This window comes from Gallinula chloropus (assembly GCF_964237585.1).
Source record: "Gallinula chloropus genome assembly, chromosome: 10".
Taxonomy (NCBI): domain Eukaryota; kingdom Metazoa; phylum Chordata; class Aves; order Gruiformes; family Rallidae; genus Gallinula; species Gallinula chloropus.
The window spans coordinates 7050769-7063019 of NC_140095.1; the positions used below are offsets into that span (position 1 = coordinate 7050769).

At 39.3% G+C, this 12251-nt stretch overlaps 1 protein-coding gene across 1 annotated transcript in view; it reads right to left on the reverse strand.

Moving 5' to 3' along the window:
* Window positions 1-6964: 6964 nt before the first annotated feature.
* LCP2 (lymphocyte cytosolic protein 2) overlaps window positions 6965-12251 on the reverse strand; it is a gene marked incomplete at its 5' end in the record, with an annotated part of 31641 nt that continues 26354 nt past the window's right edge. The window contains 5 exons of the mRNA XM_084268506.1: window positions 6965-7744; window positions 8483-8638; window positions 10029-10106; window positions 10942-11045; window positions 11874-11923. Of these exons, the coding sequence (XP_084124632.1) occupies window positions 7622-7744; window positions 8483-8638; window positions 10029-10106; window positions 10942-11045; window positions 11874-11923 (511 nt within the window). The 3' untranslated portion in view covers window positions 6965-7621. The remainder of the gene's footprint in view (window positions 7745-8482; window positions 8639-10028; window positions 10107-10941; window positions 11046-11873; window positions 11924-12251) is intronic.

The window sequence follows — 12251 nt, forward strand, 5'->3', positions numbered from 1 at the left end:
CTCTCTTTTTATTTCATTTCTAACTGTACAGGAAAAGAAATTTGGATATGCTCTATTTTTAAATCCTCTTGTTCTGTGGTTCTGTATTTAATTATATGTTTGCCTGAAATGATATTCAAAGCAATTTTACTGCAGAGGTAAGGAAGGCAGTTCTGTGAAGTGATCGGCATTGTTTTAGGGGCTTGCTGGCTCGTGTCATAATCCTAAATTCATGACCTGAGATACATTTCTAGTCTTCCTGATTTTTTTCCTCCTTCCAGAACTGTTTGGTGGTAATTCTGTCTACATCTCAGATACATAAAGCTGGCTGGCTGGCTTCACCTTCCCTGATCGAAAGTGTTCTCAGAAAGACTCAGGCAGACAGCTGTTCCATGTGTTAAAGTAGCATACGCAGCCAGCTCAGCCCGTGATTAAAAAGCTTCCACTGCATGTTTCTTTGCACATAGATCTGTAGGCTTATTTCAGGCAAAGCTGAAAATGCAGCTCATAAACTGATACTGTTAGCAACATCTATGAGAATACCTCTCTCACAGAGTTATAACTTAGATGAAGTATTAGTATCAGTTTTTCATTTTTAATTATGACTTTGTAAAGAAATACAGAAGGTATTTCATTCAAGTTCCAAGTGAATTTGATTGTAGAAATTAAAAAAAAAAAAAAAAAAAAACCAAAAACCCTCTAACTCTTTTTCCTTCTTAAAAGAAAATAAATTCCTTGTACAATCAATCTCCTGCACTGTTGGTCATCTTACTTGTTAATTATTGAAGATGTTTTTAGAAAGGCCTTGCCTTCAAGAATGACTCTACTTGCTTTGTCCAATTAGTTCTGGCTACTTATTTTATTGTTCATATTTTGAACCTGATGTTTCTGGTGGTTACAATATTCTATTTTTCTTGCTACAGTTAGTTCACAGATGAATGAATGTAAGTATGATGTGAGAGATTATTTATAGCGTGTGGAAAAAAAAGACAGAGAAAGTAAAAAATGTTTGAACACAGGTCAATGAAGAACTGCCTCCCATGTCTCCAAAAACTCCCCATTACTCAATAATTCACTTCTCTTGAGGTCAGTGATATCTTTCCCTTCTAGGAAAGCCATAATAGGATACTACACACCTGGGGTTTTTTTCCTAGCAGTCTCTACAGTAAAGAAGCTGCCTGTTTATCTTCATAGAGCAGCTTCCCCTGCTAGTGCCATTTCTGGTAGCTATTTAAGCATTCACCTTTACAGGTTATTGAAGAAAATAACTTCTGCAACAAATGTTTTCAAGAACTTGCTAGGCTACTGTTTTACTTTTTTGTATGTATTTTTATATACCCTTTTATATTTTATTTTTTGCCTTTTATATTTTATTTTTTGTATAGGGATAGAAAATATACAACATGTTGGGTTTATTTCTACACACCTATACTGTTTCTGCCAGCAATATCATCAGCTTCTGCAAAGCACAGAAGACTTTTTCCTTAGAGGTGTACAAAAAGGGCACAGCTACCTTGTTTGCACTGGGATCCTTGCAAGACCATATAAAGTGAAAGACCATAGTACAGGAATTAGTGCATGTGTAAAGTGTTTCCTGCTCTGCATTTCTCATCTTCAGAAAGCCCCACAATCTGAGCAGCACATCAGGTTTTCTCTTTGAATCAGAGTTTAGTTGTGCCTTAACAGAAAATGTTACTCTGAGTTGTCACCTGCCCTGACAAGCAATGCATTCGGAAGGCTTTATTTTAAAGAAGCTTTGTGAAAGCCCTGAAGAAGATGGTGAATGTAAGATGAAGTAAGTGACAGGCAGTTGAATTCTCTGTCTGACTGTCCTCCAGTGTACACCCATGTAATTCCACTCTCTCTGAGGTACTGGTACCCTGCCTTCACTGGTGCCAAACCGCAAGCTCAAGATACAGATGAACACTGAGCATCAGGAAAAGTGGTTGCAGCAAATTAAAGGATTCCCTTCTTGGTGTCCCTGGCTTTAAGCACGGGGGGCAGACACTCGGGCAGAAACAAGCTGTTCTCAACTCCAGGTCATTATTTAGCAGGTTTTCTTGATTTAAACTCAAGTCAGACGTGGGCATCTCAGGGCAGCAGTCACAGTTGCAGTCTAAATTGATAAATCAATAGAGTAAAGTGCCTTTCTCATCTTCCTTGATTTCAGGTTTATTTGATCTTTATTCAGCATAAATAACCCTTAGTCTGTGTGAATTTAAATCAATGACAAAAGGAACTGACTGTTTATAAATTAGTTGCTCTAATATGCAATAAGGTCTCGACAGGCAGGGCCTCAAAGGACAAGCGGATGCCACCATTCAGCAGTCCCCCATTGACACCTCACTCCTCTCTTTTCCATTTCTTTTTCAGCTCTTGCACCATATATGGTTACTTTTTACCTCCCACTCCTAAAATCACAACTCCTACAGAGCTCCTGTTACCTGCTGACATTACATGTGCTAGAGCAGGGACACATCATGGGGTTTTCCTTGCTGAGCAAAGCAGAAGGCAGCGAAGCACAAAGCCTGTGGGTGCCCAAGGGTACATGCTTCCTCCTGCCTGCATGGGCAGCTGCCCGCCCCAAGCCGGGGAGCTGCTGGCAATGCCCCAGGGTTGGTGCCTCCCAGGTGTGAACTGGGATGACCAGCTAGTCCTGCTGCCTGTTGGAAGGATGCTGTGGTGCAGCCAGGTGCTGGAAGGGCAGGCCTCTTGCCTCTGGTGGAAAGGGCTGTGTTGCTGACTGCCCATAGGCCCCAGCAGCACCTGTGAGGTGCCGGGCCAGCCCGGCTGCAGTGTCCTGCTTGTCTCCATAACGGCACCGGGGAGGAGCAGCAAATTCACCCTGTGGTATCTGGCATTCTGCAAGTCCTTGGGCCTTCCCATGAGGCTCCGCTTCTGCTGGTTCAGAGCAGCCTCTAGAACCAAGAAGTTCTCAAGCCGTGTGGGGCTCCTCATCTCACACTTCCTGGTGGCCTCTGTGGACATCAGAACTGGCACCCTCCTGGGCAGGCTTCATCCTGAGCAGTGCATGATCCGCCAGGCCTGAAGTGAAGCTTTGCTCTCGCTACAGGCTATTTCTGGGGGGAATAAAAGCTCAGCACGTGCTTTTGGCTGCACTTTTAGCCAAGCACAGGGACTTTTTCATTGCATCTATTCAGAGTACACGCAATACCAAAGGAAAATAAGTCTTTTTCTTTTTCCTTTCCAGGGTTAGAACAGCTTTCCAGTGACATCACACATTTAAACTTGCCTGAGGGTGTCCTAATATATAAGGAGAGAAGAGCAGAGAGAATGGGGGAAGAAAGAGCCCAGGGATCTGGTATTTAATCTCAGCTCTGTTCCTGACTAGCAAACATTCTTTTCTATCAAATGTGATTATATATTTGAGATAGATATAGATATAGATTTACACATGCACACATATATTTTATTTATTTCTCCATAATAATTTGGGGTTTGTCCTTTTAGGGTCTTTGGCCCTGGCTGATGAACTCAATGTAAAGCCACAGTCTGAAGGGAAGAGGGACTTGGAAAAAGAATCTGTGTCAAATGTATGTTCAGGTTTTTGTCATGTTTCTCAGGGTGCAGAGGTGTTCTACATAGTGAGAATTATTTATGAAACACTCGGAGTTTTTCCAGGTTTTACTTTCAAAATTTCTCAGTCATCAATAGAAAGCTTCTAAGTAGCCCAGATAACACGGTGTGCAATTTTGTATTTTTCCTAAGAAAACAAAAATCCTAAAAAAAAAAAATGTAGTATAAAGTTGGAAATTCTAATTAATTTCAAACAGTTTCTAGTCACAATTGTTTCCAGATTTTAATTGTTTGGGTTTGGGTTTGGGTTTTTTTTAAATTATATGTTAAAGGAAGGGAATACAATCTCCAAAACAAGGGAAAAGATGATGATTATAGAATAATTGCCTACTCGGACTGGAACGTTCCCGGGCAGCTATTACAGCTTCATTCATATTCAGTGCTAATAGGGACATTAATTTGTTTTACTCGTGTTGATGTCTCAAGAGCTCCATCTTGCGGTTGACTGAATATTACATGGCAATTAAATTCAGATTCTATCGGAAAATAAGGTTGAAAACAAAAAGTTAAAAAAAAAAACTGGTGAGGAGAGGAAACTTTAGATATGATTAATTTCATTGCAGTTATTTGTAAAAGCAAAACAAAAACAAAAGCAGGAAAAAAATGCCAAAGTGTTTAGTTGCCTTCAGTAGCTGCAATTTAACATGTTTAAGTGGATAAATATAGAAGGGGGTGAGTTTTAATTAAAATAGTATTCAATATAAATTTTTAAATAATAAATAAATACATAATAATTATTCCTAATTTGAGTCATATGTACAGTGCCAGGTATGGTTTGTTTCTATTTCATCCAGGAGTTGAAAAATGCTGCTGCTGATCGGCCGTTTAACCTTGACGCTGCAATTAAAAATGTTGAAAAAATGTCCAGTGAGCTAAAGAAACTAAATGGTAATTCTGAGTTCATCAGCCAGCTGAACACAGAGCTGTGTAAGGCCTTGTATTACAAAGTTTGCAGTTGTGAATGGATACCTATGTCATCCAACTGTTTTTTTTATTTCTAATGAAGCAGTAAAGTTGCTCTTTTCATTTGAAGACTGAATGAAACAGTAGCTATATGGAAGTGGATTCATATTAGCTAACCATGGAAGAAATAGGTTAGGGAGTCATTCCTTTGAAGGAACATAAATATTGCCAACACACTAATTCCAAGCTTTATTTAACCACCTTGAAGTAAACAAAACAATGTAACCACCCAATTTTAGAGAGAGTTAATAGATCAACACTTCCAAAAGTGCTGCATATAAATCACCATTCACTTACCATCTACCATCCAATAAACACCATGGCAATTGCTACTCTTTGTCTTTCAGTGGAAAGCCAGCTACTGCTTTGTGACCTTATTTTGAATTTCAACCATCCTGTGAGGGCCAAAAGTTTAAGAGAAGCTGAAGAGAAAACTTGGAGTTTAACAGATTAAGTAATAATAATATTCATTTTAATGCATTGTCTTCTATTAATGCTGCTTCAGTTTGAACTGTAAAATGATAATATGGTGTTCTGCAGTTAGGTTCTTTTTATTTTAAGCTGCAAATGTGGAGTGGAAAAATGCTGTGAGTAGGTTATTGATTTTAAAAGGGATTTTTTAACCTAGATTTCCCAAATTAAGACCAGTAGGCCTGGAAATACTGATACAATTAACTAGAAAGGTCAGGAAACTGGGCATGAAGTTTTTCCAGGAAACTGGGCGTGAATTTTTTTCACATGTGGTTGCCTCATTTTAAACAGTCATATTGAAACAGCAAAAAATATTTTAGATCAAGTCAAGTCATTGTCCTCTTATTTCAGTGGTGCTCCGGAAAATGGGATAAAAACCAGTCAGTAAAGGAGGAACTGCAACTTGCGATTTGATCTGCCTTCCTCATTCTAAAAATGTTGCTGAGGAAGGGAGGCAAAGAGCAGATCACTTGTGGAAAACCAAAGTACTTTCATCCTAGTTTCTGCAATGACTCTCTAATGCACCTAGCTACGAAAGAGTTTGTGGTCTAAATACTGAGTAGCCAGGATTTTGTGGTGTTCATTACAATTAATAGTCAATCATACTTTACTTGTGGGCATGTTTGAATGTTGAGGTGTGGTTTTATTCATATAAAAATACATTTGGCTGAATAATGAAGATTTACTCTGCTGAAAAAAATATGCTGTGTTATAATCTGTTATGCTGGATTACATTTTGTATCTTCTTCACTAATGAGATGATTTAAAACAAATAAAACACGAGTCAATTGGAGGTATTTCTGGGGCGTCATTTCTTCAGGCAGTGCAACACCATAGAATGACAACCTCCAGCTTACAGTCAGTGGCAATATGGGGGATGTTGGTCTTAATTCTAGCACTTTTTGTAAAAAAGGGGAGTATAGGAAGTTCCGCACCAACATGCGGAAGAACCTTTACCCAGTGAGGGTGAGGGAGCCCTGGGACAGGCTGCCCAGGGGGTGTGGGGTCTCCTTCTCTGGAGAGATTCCAGCCCCGTCTGGACGCCGACCTGTGCAATATGAGCTGGGGAGCTGCTTTGGCAAGGGGGTTGGACCCGATGATCTCTTGAGGTCCCTTCCAACCCCTGTGATTCTATGATTATAACTGACTTTTTTTGCGCAAGATTAGTAATGAGCTTTTCAAAAAATACTGGGCTAGAACAACATTTGTCAGCTGAAAAGTTTTCAAAATTTAATTTTTGATCTTTTTTTTTTTTTTTTGGATTCATAGTTGCATAGCAAGGAAATTCACTGCCTTTGAATTCCAGATCCTAGCTAAATATATTAGAAAGAACAATAAAATTTACAAATGAGATGTATTTAAAGTAAAACTTTTTGCAAATCCTCCTTATCTTATCTGAGAAGCCGTACTGATAACGTGGAAGATGTTTTTCTGTGTTTAATTTGGTTCATGTGATACACACACAAGTGGCTTTAAAGGAGCAAAAGCGTGACAAAGTGTAACATAATCATCAAACCAAGGTCTTGTCAGGAAACAAAGGCCACTAGAAAACCAAGGCAAAAAGTTGGATGCATCCCACTTAACAAAGGAGAAGGAAAACCTCCTGATTTAGTACACTTCAGTGGTCCTTGGTTAGAAATTACGTTTTAGAAATAAGAATGTTATTGTTTTTCTTGAAAAAATGCAGTAAAACCAGAAAGCAGTCACATAAGAGGAACTAACTGATTGTGTGTCACTGCTTTCGAAGAGATTTGGGCATGCTCTGCCAATTAAGGATCACATGATGATAATCTTGCTGATGTGTCTCATAAAAAATGTCAGAAAGACATAGCTGAAGAGAAGAGTTGGTTTCTGAGTGTTTAGGGGATCCTAAGAGATCCTTAATTCCAGTTTGGGGGCTAAAACGTGCAGTTGGTGAATGGCAGAGAGAACATGGTATCTGTAGATATTTTATTTTATTTTTCTAGGAAATGGCAAACAAAGTTTCACAGCTGAATGACAGAGACACAGATCTCAACTGGCAGCCGCATCGTCAGGGTTGGGGGTTTTTTTGTGTCGCTGAAATCTAGGAGTCATCAGGACCCAGGAGGGAGTTCCAATCTTTTCATAGAAGTGGCCATAGTTAGATTTCTTGGGAACAGATTTTAGGGAAAAACTTGGTTTTTACTGTTTTTGCCTATTCCTCAACTTTGATAAGGTTTGGCTCTTCCCTGTGTCACTGTAAGTAAAGTAATTGCTGCTGCAATACTGATATGAAAAATAGCTTCCTTTCCTTTTTCCTCTGATGAAAGCAGAGACTTGTGTTCATATTTACTTCTGGGTCCTCTAATTTGGCGTGGAAATAAATTCAAGAAGATACACATATATTGGAAGATAAATAATTCCCATGTACTGTGTGATTAGTGGACAGTAATAAACACATTGTAGGAAAATCAGATTCACAGAGTACCACATTTAAGGCATAATTTAAAAATTACATTGTCCTTTTTCCTTATAATTAAAAGGATTTTTAATTACTTCATAATTTTAGTTTGCTGAAAAAAGAAATACCGTAGAGTTTACAAACTTCAGCAGGCTTTGATACTATATGCAATCTTCATTAAGATCTCATTTAAATATGTCCTGCAGGGTATTTTAACATGCACTGGTTTCTTGAACCTCTGTCTTTTCCATCAATCAGAAGAAGAGGTGTTCTCTGGAAGTAATCAATGATATCTGCTACAGAAGAAAAATCCTGTGGGATGGAAAAAAGGAGAAGGCTGTGGCAAAACTGTCAGAATTTTTGGTAATTAGTAAAACTAGGGGTATTTTTTAAAAGTCTAAATATTTAGCAGTCTTACAAGCTCCAGTCACTACTACCAGATCAGCTGATTTCATTCCTGCCATGATCTGTTGCTCACTAACCATTAATCTTGTGTGTGTACAACCTACTGCAACATTATAGAATTGATTTATGCCATCTCAGCCTGTTCAATATATGATATCATCATTTTGCTTGACATGAGGATTGTACTTAAAAGTTCAAAAAGTTGACAGATAAATTCAGAGAGTTCTGACAACCAGAACTGCAGGACATGTGCTGACCAGTCTGTCTGGTGCCACTAAATCCAACGCAATGCTACTGGGCATAAGTAAAGCAGCAGCCTGGGAGCAAAGCGGCAGGGGTGGCAGGTGAGGATTTGCTTTCAACTGTTTATTTCCCTTGTCTGGTGTCTTCGTGGCAAACAAACATTTCCTAAGCAGGTATTTGGATCTCTAATAGCTGTCTCAAGCTATCCCCTCATTTCCTGAGTGCAAACAGGAGAATCTTGTTTTACTTCCAGCAGTAACATATTCTATAAGGAATAACTCTAAGACAATAAGCAGAATTCCACTTGAGTGAAACAGCTGCCTGGTTAAATAGCCTGACTCCTTGGAATGAGAGAGGAGATGCCATAAGCTGAAGGGAAGTGGTGTGAAGAACACATAGTACCTCTTTTCCTTTTAAGCCGGTTCCTAACAAATATATGTGATCTTGCTCCTGGTACCGAATCTGGATGTTGTATACCTTATCTCTGTACAGCACCATCAGTACATATGGATGAGTAGCAGTTTTTCTTGAGCTGTCTCTTACCAAAAACGTTCCATCCTGAAAGATGAAAAGAGGAAAGGTGACAAATAAATGTAATTTCTGGGCTTGAACAGCATAACAACCTTAGCTAGCCCACTCATGCTTTTTATGGTTTATCTTCCATTTTGCTACTTGAAACTTTTCTGTCTGATAGAAATGCAGATTTTTAAGGGAGGGAGGAATGGTGTCATATGGGGGAGAGATAATGGAGGAAGTAAAATATCAAAAGCCAAACCTCATTTTGCTTGAACCAGAAGTTAATTTCTGATAAGTGCCAATCAAGGTTCCTACATAATCTATTTACAGACCACCAAAAATAATGATAGTTTCTGTGTAATTCTAGTTAACACGGTGATGTGTGTATATCTTTCTCCTTCACTTCTGAGGTGATTTAACAAGCCTTCCATTGAAACACCCTTTCTTAAAGCCACTGAATGTGGTCTCATCAGCTGGTCCTTAATACAAGCCACTGACGTGCTGTACGTGTCAACTTCAGCTCATTGCGTGTGTTGTGAAGCCTCATGGAGGGAACAGATTTCCCACACTGATGGGATACAGTTTGGTCTCTCTCCACACACACAGTTAAGCCTGGGTTTCACCTCTTCAAATCGGTTTTTCATTTTGCTGGTAAATATGGCCTAGAAAAGGGTGGGATTCATCTCACTGACATCTTCATTGACAGGCTGAGAGACCCTGGCTTGTTCAGCCTGGAGAAGAGAAGGATCTGGGAAGAACTTATAGCAGCCTTCCAGTCCCTAAAGGGGCTGCAGGAAAGAGGTAGACAGACTGTTTAAAAGAGCATGGAGTGATTGGACAAGTGGTAATGGGCCTAAAGCAATAGAGGGTAGAGATTAGGCAGAAATCCTTCCCGGGGAAGGTGGGGAGGCCCTGGCACAGTATGCCCAGAGAAACTGTGGTTGCCCTTGGATCCCTGGCAGGATTGAAGGCCAGGTTGGAGGAAGGGGCTTTGGGCATCTCTGGGCTGGTGGGGGCTGTCCCTGCCCATGGCAGGAGGTGGGACTGGAAGGACGTTCAGGGCTCTTCCAACCCGAACCAGTCTGTGATTTTATTCTATGAACATCTAATTCAAGCTACCTGAAATGGTATTTGAGACACATTCTTCACTGGTGACAGAGAACTACTTCCAGAGAACAAGTGACCCCTCCTAAGAGAGGGGAAACCTCTTTTTGGAGACACAGAATTTATTCTTTGGGACTGTGAAAAACAGCAGCCTTCATGACTGCTTTATGTTAGATGTGTAACTTCTAAATCTATGCAAGGTGAATCCCTTGCACAGGTTTACCCACATAGAAGCTACAGATCTAACTTAAGTCTATATGCTCTTTCCATATGACTGCAAGGACACCTCACTAGGAGATGGTGAGAATTACCAATGATTTAAAAATACCTTGTTTATTTTTCGAAGAGCTGCTTCTGCTTCTGGTCGGCTGACATAAGCAACGTACCATTCCTCATTGAGTGAGTCCTGTGGGGTTTGTGACAGAGGAGAAAGGAGAAAGTAAGCTGTCAGTGACTTAGCTTGTGATGTTAAAACCATAAGAATAAGTAGAGAGAAAATTGAATGTGTGGCATATGTGGGTTTATGTGAAGAATCTCTGCAGGCATGTGCTTCAGGGATTGTACCAGTGCATATAACTGGCACTAAAAGATTTTGAAATTACTGTCTCACTTGGATAAATTTGAAAGTATTACAGACCTAGCTATATGTATTAAATAAGCAAGGAAAACAGAGTTCTCCAAATGTTTTCATTAAAAGATAGATTTTAGTGACGTTTTCTCTTTTTGCCTGCCTTGGACACGCAGCCTTTGCCTTTGTTTCTCTGCGTTTTGGGTTGTTTTTTTTTTAATTCTTATATTTTTTTAGCTATCATCTCAGACAAAAATGCAGACTTCCTGTGGGCATACCACATGTGATTGCCCAGCAGTGTTATCACTAGGAGTGCTTTGCTCTAGAACTGGCATATTCAAAGAAATGTAAAATGAAAATGCACGTAATGGGTATGAACAAGGTTTTGTGGTAGGAGAACTGAATACGTAACGCAAGTTGGAGGCAACTGTGCAAAATACATGATCCAGCAAACAAGTATTTTTCTTATTTTGTTCTACTGGGGGGTTGCTATTGTTTTTCTTGGTGAAGCCAAAATAAGACAGTAAAATGTTACACAGAAAAGGAAACTGAAAGTACTTACTGACATCCTGACAGTGAGCACTAACTAGAAAAACAACTTTGAAAAACATTCTTGAAATCAGAAAATTTGCTGTGTTTGGCAATTATAGTTAATACTGGTAATGTTTTGTACCTCTTCTGCCTCCATGTTCATTTGATGAACAGTCTGTCTGCTAGGAATTGGCAATGGGGGTCTTATGTCGGATGCACCTCTTGAAGGAGATCTGCTGGGGTTGCCTTCAAAGATATGAAAGTAGAAAAAATGTTAAAAACAAGAGAATCATTTAATCTGTGATGGAGATATAGATTGTAAAATCTTGATTTTTATGAGTCGTCAATAATTGATGTCACTGTCTCAGTATGAACCATTTTGAATTGATCTGAAATCAGGTTTAAGCTGCTGTGGGAGAACGAGGTTCTTCAGATAAATTCATCCCTGGTGTACAGGGACTTTAACTGAACTCTTGCAGTTCAGGTGCCCTTAAAATCAGATGGCCTTGAAATAGAAGTTACAGCTTTTGAGCTACTGTACCACAATTACTTGGTTGAAAGCATCTTTGGTTTCTTTGAGACAGAAGTAACGTTCTCTCTTTCCATTCCTTACTTTCTTAGCACGTACAAATGAAAATGTCACTGTAAGACACTGGCAGCTGTTGCTATATGCAAAAAATCATTTGCAAAGCAATTGATTTCTAAGTTCCTTCTTTTTTTGCTTGTTATTACAAGACAAATATGCAGCATATTTCATATGGAAAGTATTTTCTCCCCTTTTCAAGGGTGTCATTGTACAACAGTGCCTTTTGCAGGCAGTGTTGCTCAGATTTCAGTAGTGTTAGCTGTGTGAAGTTCTGATGGTGTTTTAACTAGTGGTAAGCCCAGACTTCACGGGGGAGAAACATCTTGGATTAAGACTAAGCAAGTTCCTTTCAGGAACTTGATAATTTTCTGTTCACAGTCCAGCCAGAAACATCTGTAGAAGTAAAACAAGACCAACCAACCAAAAAAAAGATATTAACTGCAGTGAAACCATCCTTCAACCTTCAAACAGGACTGCAGCATACGAACCTGGGTGTAAGCGTGGTGGTAGTGAGCCACTTGAAGACAGGTTTCTAGCACTGTTTAAAAGAAAAAAAATTAGTGTGAGTAAGTATATATACATATATATATATATATATATATAGCATTGCTATACCACACTTCTGTGGTGTGTATGTATAACACTGATATACCACACTTCTGTGGTGTGTATGTGTAACATCGCTGTACAGCATTTCCGTGTTCTCAAGTATTATCTGCACTTTGTGCCTGTTGTACAGAATGTGACATCCCCCTGAGACCTATGAAGGATGAGAAGAGCCTTCTCTTTCTTCCTTTTGTTTTTCTTCTTTTTATGGAAGTAGCCCTACCATTAAGTTTACTTGAAGCTTAGTAACTGGGAATAAG